General features: G+C 34.8%; 1 protein-coding gene across 2 annotated transcripts in view; it reads left to right on the plus strand.

Annotated features, from left to right (window-relative positions):
- wdfy1 (WD repeat and FYVE domain containing 1) overlaps positions 1-17724 on the plus strand; it is a gene marked incomplete at its 5' end in the record, with an annotated part of 40905 nt that overhangs the window by 893 nt on the left and 22288 nt on the right. For both annotated transcript variants that reach the window (XM_084418632.1, XM_084418635.1), the window contains 10 exons: positions 3798-3865; positions 5111-5184; positions 6816-6870; positions 8377-8527; positions 9689-9801; positions 10794-10920; positions 12242-12347; positions 14237-14338; positions 16732-16862; positions 16956-17064. In XM_084418632.1, the coding sequence (XP_084274758.1) occupies positions 3798-3865; positions 5111-5184; positions 6816-6870; positions 8377-8527; positions 9689-9801; positions 10794-10920; positions 12242-12347; positions 14237-14338; positions 16732-16862; positions 16956-17064 (1036 nt within the window). The remainder of the gene's footprint in view (positions 1-3797; positions 3866-5110; positions 5185-6815; positions 6871-8376; positions 8528-9688; positions 9802-10793; positions 10921-12241; positions 12348-14236; positions 14339-16731; positions 16863-16955; positions 17065-17724) is intronic.

Below are 17724 nucleotides of genomic sequence, written 5' to 3' on the forward strand. Positions count from 1 at the left end.
GATAGACTACAGGCCAATATATTATGTTTTATTTATTACTAAGATTATTGTAGTAGATTGACGAAATGAATTTAAAATGACTGATTTACTGACAGCTTCTTACACTATTTGAAGAACATCCCATATTATTTTATTAACTTGGCATAATAGGTGGTTACCATGGTACTTTGGACATGTTTTGCTTGTTTACATAGATACTGTGCTCCGTTTAAATGTATTTTTGGATAATATTATTTGTGTTGTTTGTTCACCTCTTTTTATGAGGAAAACCTACTGGAAATAAACGCAACTTAAAGGGATAGTTCACCCAAAAATGAAAATGATCCCATGATTTACTCACCCTCAAGCCATCTTCTGTGTATATGACGTTCTTCTTTCAGCCAAACACAATCAGAGTTAGGCTATATTAATAAATATCCTGTCTCTTCCAAGCTTTAAAATGGCAGTGAATGGTGACTTGGATTTTGAAGCCCATAAAAGCGCATCCATCCATCATAAAAGTAATCCATACGGCTCCTGGGGGTTAATAAAGACCTTCTGAAGCGAAGCGGTGCGTTTTTGTTAGAAAAATATCCATATTTGTAACTTTATAAACTATAATCACTGGCAAGTTGAGTGACCTCTGACCTGAAAATATTACCAAAAAAAGAAGAACATTTTCATTTTTGGGGTGAACTAACCCTTTAAATCAGCCTAAGGTGGTTAGCTGGTCTTTGAGCATGATCACGCTGGTTTAGACAACATTTTGTGATAGTGTTACTGGGGTTTGGATATTTAGTCAGCCTAAAAGTCCAGCAAAGCACTTAGGCTGGTTTAAGCCATTTTCTTTCAGCAGTGACGTTGGTTAAGTTCCTCTCAGGATGAACACATCAGTGCTTGCTTTGTTTCTGCAAGGCTTGAAATCATATCTGATGTCTTCATGCATTTCAACATACTCGTCTTAATGTTTCAAAGCAATGACCTCCTTTTCAAATGGGATTCAAACATGTTTTTAAATGCTAAACAGGAGAAACAGCTGGCATCAACAGCATGTGTTTCCAGATGCCAATTAAGGGAAGCTTGATCAATTAGCTAGAAAACAGCTCAAGAGTTCAACACGTGACGTTAGAGAAGCAGATTTAAAAGAGATGAGCTGTAATTTATTCAGAGATCAGGATCAAATCTTATTTGTGCTGTCAAAATCATTTATATAGGCTAGTTGTGAATGAACATGCTTTGAGTTTTTTCATCTCTGAATACGGGTCATTGACGAATAAGGTTTTTAAAAGTGTAAAAAAATAGAATGGAGATATAACTATATTTGAAACCATTTTTTAGTTGACCTAGGTGTTAACAATAAGATTTTGTGGTTTGTACAATCAATTAACACTGTTTTTTGTCATTTTTTTTACAAGATGGAAAAAATGTGTCACCAAAAAAGTCATTCGGTTTAACCACTGATTTGAAAGTTAAAAACTGATTTGACATTGATGTTGAGATAGTGTATATAGTGTGTACCACAGAAGAAATATTAAATAAAATTATCACTGATCTCATAAATGTAATCATTTATTGGACTACTCTAAACACTCCAACATATTCAAGTAAAACATTGCACTGGGAAAGGAGAAAAGAGCCTTATCTGCTTTATATTTGTATTATTGTAGTTCCTTTAGTTATTAAAAACAATATTATTCCATTTAAATATTTACTATATCGGTTTTACCGAATGACCTTTTGACACTTCAAAATCTTTAAAATACCTTTATATGTAGTAAAATATAATTAAAACCATTTGGATTCAGTAAAAGAGATCAAGTTGTACTACCTTACATACTTTGGATGTTATATATTTGTTTTTTTTAATTATTATTAAGGCCTTTGGACAAAAAAATTACCCGTCACGTCATTGACCTATATATTTTACATTTGAATCATTCTGGCTCAACAAAACCGTGTCAGTGGAGTCGGAGAGACGTGTGTGGTCATGTCCTGATTACCTGCATTATTTGCCATGTGAGAGCAGGTACACAAACATATGAAACGCTCGAGGTTTTAGCAGGAACTGAAACTAAATGAACAGAGAGTTCAGCTGCTCCGGGGCATGTGTGTGTTTCTGTGCATGACCATCACACTTCAGCTGGTTATTTTTAGCTATTTTTATTTTTTATAATATTATGTTTATTATATTTTATTATTTATTGCTGTCAAAATAACCACGATTAATCAAATCTAACATAAGTTTATATATATATATATATATATATATATATATATATATATATATATATATATATATATATATATATATATATATATATATATATATATATATATATATATATATATATATATATATATATATATATATATATATATATATATATATATATATATATATATATATATATATATATATATATATATATATATATATATATATATATATATATATATATATATATATATATACTTACTTACTTACTTACTTAATACTTTATTGTCAGACCGAGGTCTGAAATTTTTCTTGCATGACAGTATCCATGTTTACCACAACATTTAACATACATTCAACATTGACATATACATATATATATATATACATTATTATAAACAATTTAGGTTAGATGCAATTAATCAATTTGACCGCACATATATTTATTTATTTATTTTATATATATATATACTGAACAAAATTATAAACGCAACACTTTTGGTTTTGCCCCCATTTTTCATGAGCTGAACTCAAAGATCTAAGACTTTTCCTATGTACACAAAAGGCCTATGAAGGCCACGGAACGTGGATGAATGGCACAACAAAGGGCCTCAGGATCTCGTCACGTTATCTCTGTGCATTCAAAAAATGCCATTTTATAAAATGCACCTGTGTTCTTTGTCTATAACATACGCCTGCCCATACCATAACCCCACCGCCACCATGGGCCACTCGATCCACAACGTTGACATCAGCAAACCGCTCACCCACACGACGCCATACATGCTGTCTGCCATCTGCCCTGTACAGTGAAAACCGGGATTCATCCGTGAAGAGAACACCTCTCCAAAGTGCCAGACGCCATCGAATGTGAGCATTTGTCCACTCAAGTCGGTTACGACGACGAACTGCAGTCAGGTCGAGACCCCGATGAGGACGACGAGCATGCAGATGAGCTTCCCTGAGACGGTTTCTGAAAAGTTTGTGCAGAAATTCTTTGGTTATGCAAACCGATTGTTGCAGCAGCTGTCCGGGTGGCTGGTCTCAGACGATCTTGGAGGTGAAGATGCTGGATGTGGAGGTCCTGGGCTGGTGTGGTTACACGTGGTCTGCGGTTGTGAGGCCGGTTGGATGTACTGCCAAATTCTCTGAAACACCTTGGGAGACGGCTTATGGTAGAGAAATGAACATTACAGTAAAACTGCACATTTTAGAGTGGCCTTTTATTGTGGCCAGCCTAAGGCACACCTGTGCAATAATCATGCTGGCTAATCAGCATCTTGATATGCCACACCTGTGAGGTGGACGGATGATCTCGGCAAAGGAGGAGTGCTCACTAACACAAATTTAGACAGATTTGTGAACAATATTTGAGAGATATAGACCTTTTGTGTACATAGAAAAAGTCTTAGATCTTTGAGTTCAGCTCATGAAAAATGGGGGCAAAAACAAAAGTGTTGCGTTTATAATTTTGTTCAGTGTATATATATATATTTTTTACTTTCTTTTCATGTTCCAAACAAATAGATATATATTAATTTGGGTTGATTCTTACATGGTATTTCATGTTTTATTTGAATGTCTTGTTGCTTGTTTATTTCAGGACGATTCGAGTTTGGCTGAAGCGTGACAGTGGACAGTACTGGCCCAGCATCTACCACACTGTGTCCTGTGAGTATCATTTCAACCAAAAATGAAAATCCTGTCATCATTTCTTACTTGTAATATGTTCCTAACAGTGGAGCATGTTTAGCGTAATGTTCACGCTGTCATTTTCTTTACAATGAATGTGAACAGAATCTCAAAGATGGTGAGAGCAGGTTTGATGTGACTGACACTTTGAGCATTAACCAAAAGGGAAATAACACGTTTACAACACAGTCTCCTGTTGTCTCACATACTGTACATTCACCAGTGTCACCAGTAAGTGCATGAAGGTTTAATGTGCCATTGCTCTTTTTGTTGACATGTCATTGACTTGACATGTCAAATTCTGGATCAAACTGGATCAGTGTTTGAGAAAAAGTAGGATTGTTGGAGAAAAATTGTTCGGAAACTGTTATGTTTTATACTTTTATAGTATTTATTAGTATTTTTGATTAGCTTGATTATTTTTTATTATTTTTTATTATTTTTATATTAGTAATTTTGAAATGTAATTTTTTTTATTTTATTTTTATTTTTTGTATAGTGTACTATTTCTATTTAGCTTTAATGTATTTTATTTTCAGTTTTTGATTTAGTAATTTTGGTACTTGGAGCGGCACGATTCTAGAAAAATTGAATCACGTAAAAAAAAAAAATGAGATCATGATTTTTAAAAAGAAAAGCGGTTTACTTGAATGATAAATACTTCACTTGTTTCATTACTGTATGAATCAGCGTTTTTGAACAAATCTCTTGAATGAATGATTCAATGACACATACCCTACACCTACACCATACATACACCTACTGGCGTAACGATGTAATTGATACAATTGCTAATTGAAGTGCACATTTTGGTCGCTTCCGTAGACATCAGTGTTTATATCCGAACTATAAACTTTTCTCCCAATACTTCTGTAATAATTAGAAAATTTGTAAGACAGAAATAATGATACTGTGTGGTTGAAAAGACTAGCTGTTTCATATCTATACATAACCGCTCTCTCTGGGTCAGAATGCAGATCTTTTAATGATTAATCGTGCAGTTCTAGTAGTACTTCAGCTTGTTTCCAGTAGTTTTCAAGGCAGCATTTCTAAGTTTTTTTTTAAAGGTCATGTCTAATATTTCTATTTTCTATTATTTTAGCTTTCAGTTAAAAAAGCGAAGTGTTGTTTTTGGTGCCGCTAGTGGCACAGAAATGACACACTTCACCTTTAAGCAGCAGAAGTCTCAGAGGATGTAGGTCAAGTGTTTCTCTTTCTGTCCAGCTCCGTGTTCCTGTATGTCATATCACCATGAGAGCAAGCGGATCTTCATAGGGCAGGACAATGGGGCCGTTGTGGTAAGTGTCACTGTATCGCCCCCCCGAGGGCCAAAGTGTTTTCAAATGTTGAATATTATGTCTCTATAGGTGCTTCCCAACCGGAAAGCTGCATCCTACTGAGGTTGTGTCCTTTCTAGTCTTGGCTTGTAGGCTAAAATAAAATATAACATTTATGCCTTAATCTACAAGAACATTATTTCCTACAGTTACATTATGTCCTACATTTCATTCAGTGCCGACTCATTTTCCGTCAGTTATGCTTCGGGAATTGGAATGTGTGCAAAGGATTGTGGGTTATTGAAGGACATGAAGGATAAACGTGATGCATCCTTCAAAATGAGCTGAATAAAAGACGCGAAACGAAGGCTGTCTTCCAAAGATCCTTCAGTTTGAGACTTGGCGGTCATATCTCTTTAGATGCCTGTAGTGAGGGCAGCTGTACATATTTGTGTTTTAAAGGGATAGTTCACCCAGAAAATAAAATATTTCGTAATTTACTTTCCTTCATATCATTCCCAACCTGTATGGTTTTCTGTGGAGAACACATTGAGATGTTTAGCAGAATGTTCACACTGCTCTTTTTTTTTTTTTTATACAAAGGACGTACACTACTGTTAAAAATTAGGTGTTGATTAGAATTATTTTAATTATTATCATTTAAATAATAAGTCTTCTGCTCACCAAGGCTGCATTTATTTGATCAAAAATACAGTAAAATCATTAATATTATTACAATTTATAATAAGTATTTTCTATTTGAAAATATTATCAAATTTAATTTATTCCTGTGATCAAAGCTGAATTTTCAGCATCGTTACTCCAGTCTTCAGTGTCACATGATCCTTCAGAAATCAGTCTAATATGATGATTTACTGCTCAAGAAACGTTTCTGATTATTATCAATGTTGAAAACAGTTGCTTTTTTTAATGGTTGTTTGATGAATAGAAGTTGAAATCAGTATTTATTTGTAATATAAATCTTTTGTGGCATTATAAATGTATTTACTGTTAATTTAGATCAATTCAATGCATCCTTGTTGAATAAAAGAATACATTTAGTAAAAAAATAAATACAAAAATCGTACTGACCCCTAATGTTTGAACGGTAGTTTATATAGGGACTGTGGACAAAAAGCACCATAAAAGTAATCAGAAGACTTGAATATATGCTTAAATTATGCTTTATTTGTCCTTATTTGGATCTTGAGAGTCCCGATCACTGTATGGAAAAGAGCTCTTATTTTGCGTGTCACAAAAAGCTAAAAGGGTTTGTAGTAGTGATGGGAAGTTCGGGTCAATTTACTGACTCTCTTGTTCGATCTCGGAGGCAAAATGAGCGAATCTTTTTTCGAGTCATTTCGTTCATTTAAGGGGCTTTAAATGTTATACTTTTAACAGGCAAATTCCCCGAACACATCCCACCTACGCAATCTTGATCATATTCTGAATTAAGAGATCATTATAATGCAGTCAAAAATTATTTACAGGGAACATAAATAATTACTTGACCTTCCGAGTCTTTCGTTCATTTGTCACGTGACGGACGCAATGAACGACTCATCACTGGTTTGTAGCCACATTAGGGTGAGTAAGAGGGTAAACTAACGCATTGAGTAAATCTGTAATCCTCTTTTCTCTGTCTCTCACAGGAGTTCCTCATCTCAGAAGATTTCAACAAAATGAACCATGTAAAAACATACCCAGGTAAAACCAGAGGCTTGTGTGTTATTTCCATTAGTGTTCTAACATACTTTAGATGATGGGTTGGATTTCCCTTCCAGCAGAACACTAAACTGTGTGTACACACACACACACACACACACACTACACTACTTTACTTTGGCCCACCCAATCACTTGAGGATCATTTGTTTTTTTTCCCAGCATGCCCTGGGGCTAAGATTCTCATGTGAGCTCTCACTAGACACTTAGACACTCACACACTCACACACTCACACACAAGATGATTATGGCTGGATGAGTCAGAGCTGCTCTGGAAAATGTGTCTGGAGAAAACCGGACAATGCCAGGAAAGCATGTGTGTGTGTGTGTGAGAGAGCCGGTATTCCGGCTTATAACGGTCAAATATTGTAGTTGACTTAATTTGAATGTATTAGTTGGTATTGTGATCTGCATTATGTTCATTTCGGATCAGATACAGTTACACTGTTAGTTGCCCTGCCAGGACACACAATGACATCATCAGATGATGACATCGTCTCACAAACATCTCGACACACAATACTCTCTGCTTTCAAAGCGAATCTCAAAAGTGTGTTTGTGTGCTGAATCTTACTGATCCATGGAATACTGTGTCCCACATTGCAATTTGCTCCGCTTCGTCTTTTGTTTCCAGTGTGACGAATGAACCAGAAGAAAGAACTCATTATTTGATTGAACCGCCAAAGGTTAAGACATTTGACCCAAAATCATTACAATTATTAAAAATTAAATTAATTAAAATTCCAAATAACTACTTTTTTTATATATATAATTAAACATTCATGCAAAAACAAAAAAACTGTTACTTTAGTATTTTTTTATTTTTCAAATATTAATATTTTGAATTAAATTTATGTTTTCATTTTAACTTTTGTTCAATCTTTTGTAGTCAATCTTTTTTTATATATATATATTATTGGTTAGTATTTATTTATTTCCAGTTATAATTTAGTGTTTTTTAGTGATTTCGGTTAGTTGCCAAGGCATCATTTCTAATTAGTTAGTTAGTTATTCTAATTCTAATAGTTTTTTTTTTTAAATCAAATATTTGTAGTTTATTTTTATTTTTAGTATTTTTTTGCACAAAACTGTTTTCAGTAGTTTTAGTTAACAATAATAACCCTAATTTAAATGAGATCATGTGACAACAATGTAGCATGCTACAGTTTATCATGCATTAAGCAGACAGTTTCACATACACACACTGCACTATGTACTCATCGGTGTACAAAAGGCAATTTTGTCATTCAACCTCGGAATGTTAAAAGCATGAAGTGTCCAACATTCCAAACTTCGTTTTTTGGTTAATTTAGTACATCATTAGAGTATTAAAAGTTCTATTTGGAATTCTCAGTGTGAACACACTACTCGCACTGTTTACTCTACAAAACAGCACAACTACACAAAATTGGGACTCACATATTGTCTCAGACCTTTTGAACCTTGATCTTCACCAAATGTGTGTGTGTGTGTGTGTGTGTGTGCGCAGCCCATCAGAACCGTGTGTCAGACCTCATCTTCTCTCTGGAGAGTCAGTGGGTGATCAGTACGGGTCACGATAAAAGCATCAGCTGGATGAGCACTCAGAGCGGCTCTATGCTGGGACGCCACAGCTTCGGCTCATGGGCTTCCTGTTTACAGTATCCTTCACTTCAGTCTGTCCCTGAGAAATATTTCTAATGCATTTTTACATTTTATGCATGCGATTTCTCTGGATCGCAGTGGTTTCTGTAGGGGTAGTGTGCAGTGTTGGAGGTAACATTACATGTGTTAACACAGTTGCTTTTGTATATTATTAATAATATAAAAATACATTTTTATTTATTATATTGTTACTTTAAAATGTGTATGCACTTTGGTCAGAATTTCTGTGCAGTTTGGGGTCTGTAAGATTTTTAAGCTCACCGAGGCTTCATTTATTTGATCGGAAATACTGTAAAAACAGTAATATTGTGAAATATTTTTACAATTTAAAATAACTGTTTTCTATTTGAATATATGTTCATATGTAATTGATTCCAGTGATCAAAGCTGAATTTTCAGCATCATTACTCCAGTCTTCAGTGTCACATGATCCTTCAGAAATCAGTATAATATGCTAATATGCTGCTCAAGAAACATTTCTGATTATTATCAATATTGTGCTGCTTCATATTTTTGTGGAAACCGTATTTCTGCTCATGCATATCTAGTTTACAAGTCCCTGAATATCTTTCAAAGACATTTTGATTAAATAGATTTAGGGATGCACCGATATGAACATTTTAATAACCGATAGTTTTTTATATTTGAAAAAGCCGATAACCGATATTTTGACCGATAAATCTTAATCCATTTTTTTATGTAATTTTTGAGAGCCTGATTACAAAAATAAAAGTCTCTCCTTTAAAAGTCATGTCCCAAGCACACAATTATAATGTTTTCAATATCATTTTATGTAGCCGATATGACAGACTTGCGCTGCATTTTCCATTTTTGAAGTGATTCCAATCATATTTCATGCAATTCAAAGCCATCATGTGCATCTGAAGTGTCTCAGCTGAAGGAAATAATCCATTATTTATCGGCTTTAATATACATCGGCCAAATGTTCTTATTGGACAAATAAAGATAACATTAAAAATTAACATATATCGGCTGATACCGATATGGTGGCCGATATATCGCTTATCACTAAATAGAATCATTATAAATTTTAATGGATTGGCAAATGAATTAGTGTCTTAAACTGGTTTAAATATGATTTTTGTTATTAGGATTATTTCCTCTCTTCTGTCTTGTTTTCTTGACTACATATGCAGATATGATAACGAAACCCAGCATGCCTTTGTGGGAGATCATTCAGGGCAGATCACTCTACTGAAACTGGATGAACAGTCGTGTTCTATCATTACCACACTGAAGGGACATGAAGGTAACACACCTACAAATACACGTGTTTATATATATATATATGGCCACACCAAAGGTCAAGTCTTAATTTTATTTGTATAGCTCTTTTCAATGTATATAAAACCTTAAGGCCCCGATATACTCACGGCAAAGTTCTTTTTCGTTCTTCTCGAAGGCGTAAAAAGACATTTTAAATATGTGACCAGCGGTTTACTGTTAGCAAACATCCCGACACTGAGAGCGTTGTTTAGGTGAATATGTAAATATGTGATTTCCTCTCAGTAACAAAATAAACAAATAAAATAACAGAGGTGAGAAAACAGCAGTAAATAAAGCATCTGATCATAGTGATTTTAATATGTTTGCACAAACTCTGCAATTCACCACTCCAGTCAAGTAACCACTTTATTTATAAACCACTTTATACAAGAGATTGCTTAAAAGCAAGCAGCTTTACAGAATTAAACATGACAAAACAGTGTCTGTGTCTCTTTCAATTAGAATTACAAGTTCAGTTTCTACTGTAAAGCAGCTCTCCAGTGTGTTCATGTTTTGGACTGAACAGAAGAAATGAAAAGGAGAAGATTTCCACGTCAAAGAAGGCGGAGCCTCAGAGCCACACCCACCTATTACATCATCGCCATGTGCCAATGATAGTTCAGAGGTGTTCACCAGCCAGAGCGAACTTCTCCGGGAAAATTCACTTTGGCAAGCTGTTTTGAAATCCCCTGAAACAAACTCCAAATTCCTTCATTTTTGGCCTGATTTTGTTTGAAATGACATCACACCAGTTCGTTCTTCGATTTCGCTGGAAGTATATCGGGGCCTTTATAGTCCACATTAAGCAGTTTAGAGCTAAAAGGGAAATTTAGCTCACTTTTGAGGACAGTTTTTTTCTCCGAACTCTAGCTTGCTTTTTCTCAACACATATACACACATCTGAGTGTATTTCGTAACAGTTTTGTGAAAGAACTGTCTCCTTTAACACTCTTCTGTCTGTCTGTCTGTCTGTAGGTAGTGTTGCTGTGTTATATTGGGATCCAGTTCAGAGGTGGCTGTTTTCAGGAGCTTCTGATCACAGTGTGATCATGTGGGACATTGGTGGCAGAAAGGGACGCACATTACTACTGCAGGGACACCAGTGAGAGACACACACACACACACACGTGTATATGTGGTTTACGTGGTCTCTCCATAGACATAATGGTTTTTATACTGTACAAACTGTATATTCTCTCCCCTTACACTATCCCTACCCCTAAACCTACCCAACACACACACACACACACACACACACACACACACACACACACACACACACACACACACACACACTAACCCTAAACCAACCCATCACACAAAACTTTCTTAATTAATTTTTTAATCTCAAAAAACACAGTTTAGTTTTAAAGCCATTTGGTCTACAAGGACACAGGATATGTCCCCATAAACCATATTTACGTTGTAATACCCATGTCATTTTACACATGTGTCCTCATAAATCATATACAAGAACCACACACACACACACACACACACACACACTTGACAGTAATAGACTTAATGAAACATTGCTATAAGTGCTACTAGGCTGTGAATGGCATAAGAAACCAAAATTGAGAACTATTGAGAAATATAAGCATTTCTCTATTTTCAGTTCCATTTCTTTAGAAGAAAATACTGAAAGTGAATGATTTTCATGACTTTCAGTTACATTGACAATATTTGAGCAGGAGCTTTCTTCTAAAAGTGTGGTGTAAGAGAGAGCGTAGATTCCTTTTCACAAAATAAATCACTTTATGGGGTTTCTTTTGTTGTAATAACCTTCTGACTACATTTATTACCTGTACATTTAATAAATATTTAATTATAAGTCAGTAAATGAACATGAAAGATCGATTTGAGATTGTTTGAATTATTTTATTATGTGAGATTAAAGAGACCACAGAGCATTACAAAAGTTTTGTTTTGTTTTTTTTAAAACAAGTGCACGTTAAATTGATCAAAAGTGACATTAAATACATTAATAATGTTACAAAATATTTCTATTTTAAATTCAGAACTTTCTATTTATCAAAGACGCCTGAAAAAAATGTATCATGGTTTCCACAAAAAAGATTAAGCAGCACAACTGTTTTCAGCAGCAAATCATCATATAAGAATAATTTCGGAAGGATCATGTGACACTGAAGACTGGAGTAATGATGCTGAAAATACAGCTTTGATCACTGGAATAATTTATGTATTAACATATAATACAATAGAAAAGTGTCTTCAAATTGTAATAATATTTCACTGTTTTTACTGTAATGTGATGGAATAAATGCAGCCTTGGTGAGCAGAAGAGACTCTTTCATCAACTATAAAAAATCTAATCCGACCCCTAACATTTGAACTCAAGTGTAATAGGAATAATCGGTTGTCTGGTGGAGTCAGTCATTCTGTGTCTGTCTGTGTCTCAGTGAGAAGGTCCAGGCGCTGAGGTATCTGCGTTTGACCCATCAGTTGGTGTCCTGCTCTGCTGATGGAGGAATGACAGTGTGGAACATGGACACAACTCGAGAAGAGGTACTTATACAGTAGTTGACATGATATATGGACGTATATGTTACTCTTTCATGTTTTAGCAGAGGTGGAAAAACTACACAACTTCCTTACTTGAGTGAAAGTACAGATACTACTGGTCAAATATTACTCCGTTACAAGTAAAAGTTGTAAAGAGTGATTTTTACTGAAGTAAAAGTACAAAAGTACTCGTTTTTAAAAATACTTAAGTATCAAAAGTAAAAAGTAAATGTCAATGCATTGTTTTATTATTGTTGCATTGTTGTGTGTAATACTTACAGTACCTTATGCCTCTGAATCTATGCCTGCCCTCATATCAATATCACATTTATTTCTAGAACACAGTTCCAGTAGTGAGATTGAATAAGTGCACTCAATAACGTCCACAATGGTTTCGGACACCCAAATGGCTTTTAGTATGAATATGTTAGCCTTACTGTTATAAGATAGTGTGCTCCAAAACAATGACAAAATTTGCATTTAGAAGAGCAAACCCAATGTTGAAAATGAAAATCAGGTTGATGTCATAATCCAACGTCAGATTGACGTTATTCTCCAACGTTGGACAGACGTTGTATTGTGGTTGAAAATGAAATCGGGTTGACGTCAGAAACCAACATCTGTCGGGTTCAAACATCAACCCGGCTTTCACTTCCAACCAAAATGCAACCCCTGCAACCAAAATCATCCCCTGACTGACGTTACTACTTTCTACTCGAGGACCTTGACAGAAGTGTAGTGGAGTAAAAAGTACGATATTTGTCTTTCAAATGTAGGGACGTTAAAGTAAAATGTCTCCAGAAGAAATAATACTCAAGTAAAGTACAGATACTCAAAAAGTACAGTACTCGAGTAAATGTACTTTGTTACTGTCCACCTCTGTGTTTTAGCATGGCTGGAACGCTGTATTGACCAATTAGCATCCTGGACGGGAACTATCTGTTTTATTAATATGCCCGGCCAAAAATAAAAATTATATGATTGGATAATTATTGCAGTGATCATTATGTTTCTAGCATGTTGTATGTTTGGCAACAGCTCTTCTAACACTAATTGATGGAGTGTGTAGCTTTTCATTTCTTAAACAACCATGTAGAAAGACACATCATGGCCATATTCCAGGATGACAATGTCATGATTCATCAGGATCAAATTGTGAATGAACAAGATATTGACCAAAAATGTATGCACCTCTTGATGGAAATAACATGTAGAGATGTTAGAGATTTTTGGTCAAGATCTTGTATTGTCGATGCAAGAGTCCAGCACTCTGTAAAGTCTCCTCCAGCACATCCCAAAGACGTTTAATGAGTTTAAGATCTGGACTCGAGGAGCCGATTCATGTGTGAAAATGATTCTTCATTCTCCTCACAACCATTCTTTCACAGTTTGATCCTGATGAATCTTGACATTGTCATCCTGGAATATGGCCATGATGTGTCTTTCTACATGGTTGTTTCAGAAATGAAAAGCTACACACTCCATCAATAAGGGTTAGAAGAACTGTTTCCAAACACATAACATGCTAGAAACATAATATAATCACTGCAATTATGATCCAATCATAGACTGTTAAGCATTTGCCTATTTAAATCCAAACAGTAACTTATTTTGGCCGGGCAGTGTAGTACAAGCTCAATCACACACTGGACACAAACACGTATATCAGAACATATTCTTGAATGAATCAATGGCCAAATGTCTAATCATGAAGCAGTGACGAAGTTTTCTGGGTGTCGTCATGGCAACCCCTGCGTCAGTCATTAAAGTCACATTCATCTCTATGGTGACCTGAAAGCGGCTCCGACTCAGAATATGTCATCTCTCTCTCTCTCTCTCTCTCTCTCTCTCTCTCTCTCTCTCTCTCTCTCTCTCTTTCTCTCTCTTTTCAGGCTCCACAGTGGCTGGAGAGTGATTCCTGTCAGAAATGCGAACAGCCGTTTTTTTGGAATATAAAGCAGATGTGGGACACTAAGACCCTGGGGCTCCGACAGGTACCGCCGCTATATCAAATCTTTTGCTTTTAAAGGGATAGTTCACCCAATAAAAAATTTATAAATGAAAATTAACCCAAGATTTACTCACCCTCAAGTCGTATATGACTTTCTTCTTTCAGACGAATACAATCGGAGTTATATATAAAAACAAATCCTGGCTCTTCCGAGCTTTATAATGGGAGTGAATTGCCGTTTCTGTTTTGAAGTCATAATCATAAAAGTGCATCTATCCATCACAAGCTAGAATCTTACTTTATAACATGTTAAATATCCCTCTTGCACCTAAATTTTGTTTGTTTCTAGGGCTGCAACTAACGATTATTTTGATAATCGATTAATCGGACGATTATTTTTTCGATTAATCGATTAATCGGATAGTTTTTTTTTTAATTCAATTTGATTTTTGTTTATAACTAAATAAAACCCTAAATCAGGGTATTTATGTGTAAAAGTGTACTTTAAAAAGTGCAAAAGCCACACATTGAGTTTTACTAATATAATCTTAATTTTTTTTACATTTTAAACCCCAAACACAAAAGTTTGTCCAGTTTTTAAACAGTAAAACTTCTTTAAATATCCAAAATATAAATAAACAAAACAAAATATTGAGTTGCGCTGCTCATATAAACTTCACATTATGAAATTAGGACACAAGCATGTTTGTAATAAGATATTAAGCAGCAGATTTTGAATTCCAATGTATGCGATCTGTTATTTCTTGATAACAGACCGCTGCGAAGTATAACACACCAGAAAAACAGAGCGTTGCTATGGACACAGGATTCTAACCGTAGAGACGGAACGGACTATTTTCTTTAGCGGAAGCAATACAATCATTTTTAAATCAAGAAACTCCTTTTTAAATCAATATTTTGTGTAAAATTATTGATTTATTTGGTGGGTAGCCATGTAATAAGCGGGATTATCCCTTACATAGTAGACAAATGCTATAAAAAGAGAGCGGAATGGAGGTACGCAGCTGACAACAGGCTTGATTAAAAGTACAGGAAAAATTATGTATGACTGCACAAGCATTCGCTGAAAACCACTGATTACAGTGACTAAAAAACAATATTTTACTGCTGCTGTTATTAACTGCCTTTATATTTAGTGCTTCACTTTGTAAACACCATTTAATTTAACCTATTTCTGCGGTAGCGCTATTTTAATCCATCACTTACGTTGCGAGCGAACTGATTGCGCAACCTGATGCTCGATACAAAATAGATCTAGTGTGACTGTCCCGAAGTTAGTAAACAAAGCTGTTTACACAGTAGCATTGAATTAAACTAGACTATACCATTTTCACATCTTCATATAATGAGAATACAGTTTTTGCTTGCCGTGCTGATGTTTCTCTCCGATTACTCTCTGCCATTTCGCGTGACTGCGTTGTCATGAAAGTGACGTCATCAGTAACGCTCCCCGTGACGTGAGCAGACCAACTAATCGACAATGACATTCGTTGACAACGATTTTCATAATCGATTATTATCGATTTTATCGATTAGTTGTTGCAGCCCTATTTGTTTCATATATACCCAGTAAATCTTGAGGTGAATGCAAGAAAGAGAAAACTAATTGATTTCAGTTTGCTTCAGGCCAAGCGTGCTATTGCTTTTAAATGGAAGGAGACCCAAGGACCCTCCCCTAGTCAGTGGTTTAAAGAAATGACCTGCAACCTTGCCTTGGAAAAACTGACTTATGTCGTTAAAGGGAAACTAAAAGACTTTTACAAAATTTGGCCTCCCTTTTTGCACTACTGTAACCAAGTTGATCAGACAACATAGGATGACTGAAATAGCAAATTAAACTACACAATGTAAGGCTGTGAACTGTGATATCAAAATGTATAATTTTCTTATTTTATTTTATGCTTTAGTTTTGTTCTAGATGTCCTGTAATGTGTTTCTTATTATTGTCTTTATTTAGATATATTTATATATATATAAAACATTTGTTTTGGTTTATTTGTTTATATTATTAATTAATTTTTATTTAATTTTATTGTTTTAATGTACAAACAAAAGCCAATAAACATTTTTTGAAAAAAACAAACCAAAAAAAAATGTTAAATATAAAATCTTTTCCTCACACAAACTCATCGCTTCGCTGTTCTTCGCTTTGAAGAGGCTTTTAGAAGGCCTTTATTAACCCCCCGGAGCAGTGTGGAGTTCTTTTATCATGGATAGATGCACTTTTATGGACTTCAATTGTATTGTATTTGTATTTGTCTGAAAGAAGAAAGTCATATACACCTAGGATGACTTGAGGGTGAGTAAATCTTGGGCTAATTTTCATTTTTGGGTGAACTAACCCTTTTAGCCTGTTAATCATCTGCACTCTCCAAGTTGTGTTAATGCTAATGCCGTGTCATTTCCTGTCCTCAGCATCACTGCAGGAAGTGTGGCAAGGCCATTTGTGGGAAGTGTAGCTCTAAACGCTCCACGTACCCCATCATGGGCTTTGAGTTCCAGGTGCGCATGTGTGACGACTGCTACGACACGATAAAAGAGGAAGAGTGAGTCGTTTTATTTTAAGTTTGTCCTCTTTCTGTTCTCTTTGCTTTTCTGTTTGGTTCTTATTCTTGTGTATTTACATTTGCGCATTGCAGTCGGACTCCTCTGGCTACGTTTCATGAAGGGAAACACAACATCTCTCACATGGACATGGACCCGAGCCGAGGACTGATGGTCACATGTGGGACTGATCGAGTTGTTAAGGTCACACACTCACGCCTGATCTCTTTCATTCTAGTGTTTTAGTGACTACGCTTGAAGGAGCACACTGTGATACAGTTTATTTCTGCCGATGCCATATCTATACTAATACATTTTTTAAATATGCATAGACTTTCCAGATGAATTACTACGTTTGTTAAACTGTGCAGAATATTACCAGATCACACTGCATAGAACATCATATTCCACAATGCAATGCACCCAACTTTTCATTTTTCATTGAGACAAATGAAATAAAAAATATTATAATTATATATAAAAAAAAAATGTTTTTTTTCAAATCTGTATATTTTAATAAATGATTAAATGACTTGCTTATTAAGATTTCACTTGTTTCATTCATGAATGGATCAGCGTTTTTTGAACGAATCTCTTAATTGAATGAATTATTCGTTGGCAAATACATTTAATGACAAATAACAGTCACTTGTCTCCACCTACTGGTGTAATGATGCAATTGAGATATATATATATATATATATATATATATATATAATGTTGCTTTGGCAACTAACTGAAATAACTGTTTAAATTGAAGTACTACACAAAAGTACATAACAAAATTACTAAATCTTAAACTAAAACTAAACCGAACATATAAAAAATAGCTAATTCAAAATAATAAATACTATAATTGGTGGT

Source organism: Rutilus rutilus, assembly GCF_951802725.1.
Source record: "Rutilus rutilus genome assembly, chromosome: 9".
NCBI lineage: Eukaryota > Metazoa > Chordata > Actinopteri > Cypriniformes > Leuciscidae > Rutilus > Rutilus rutilus.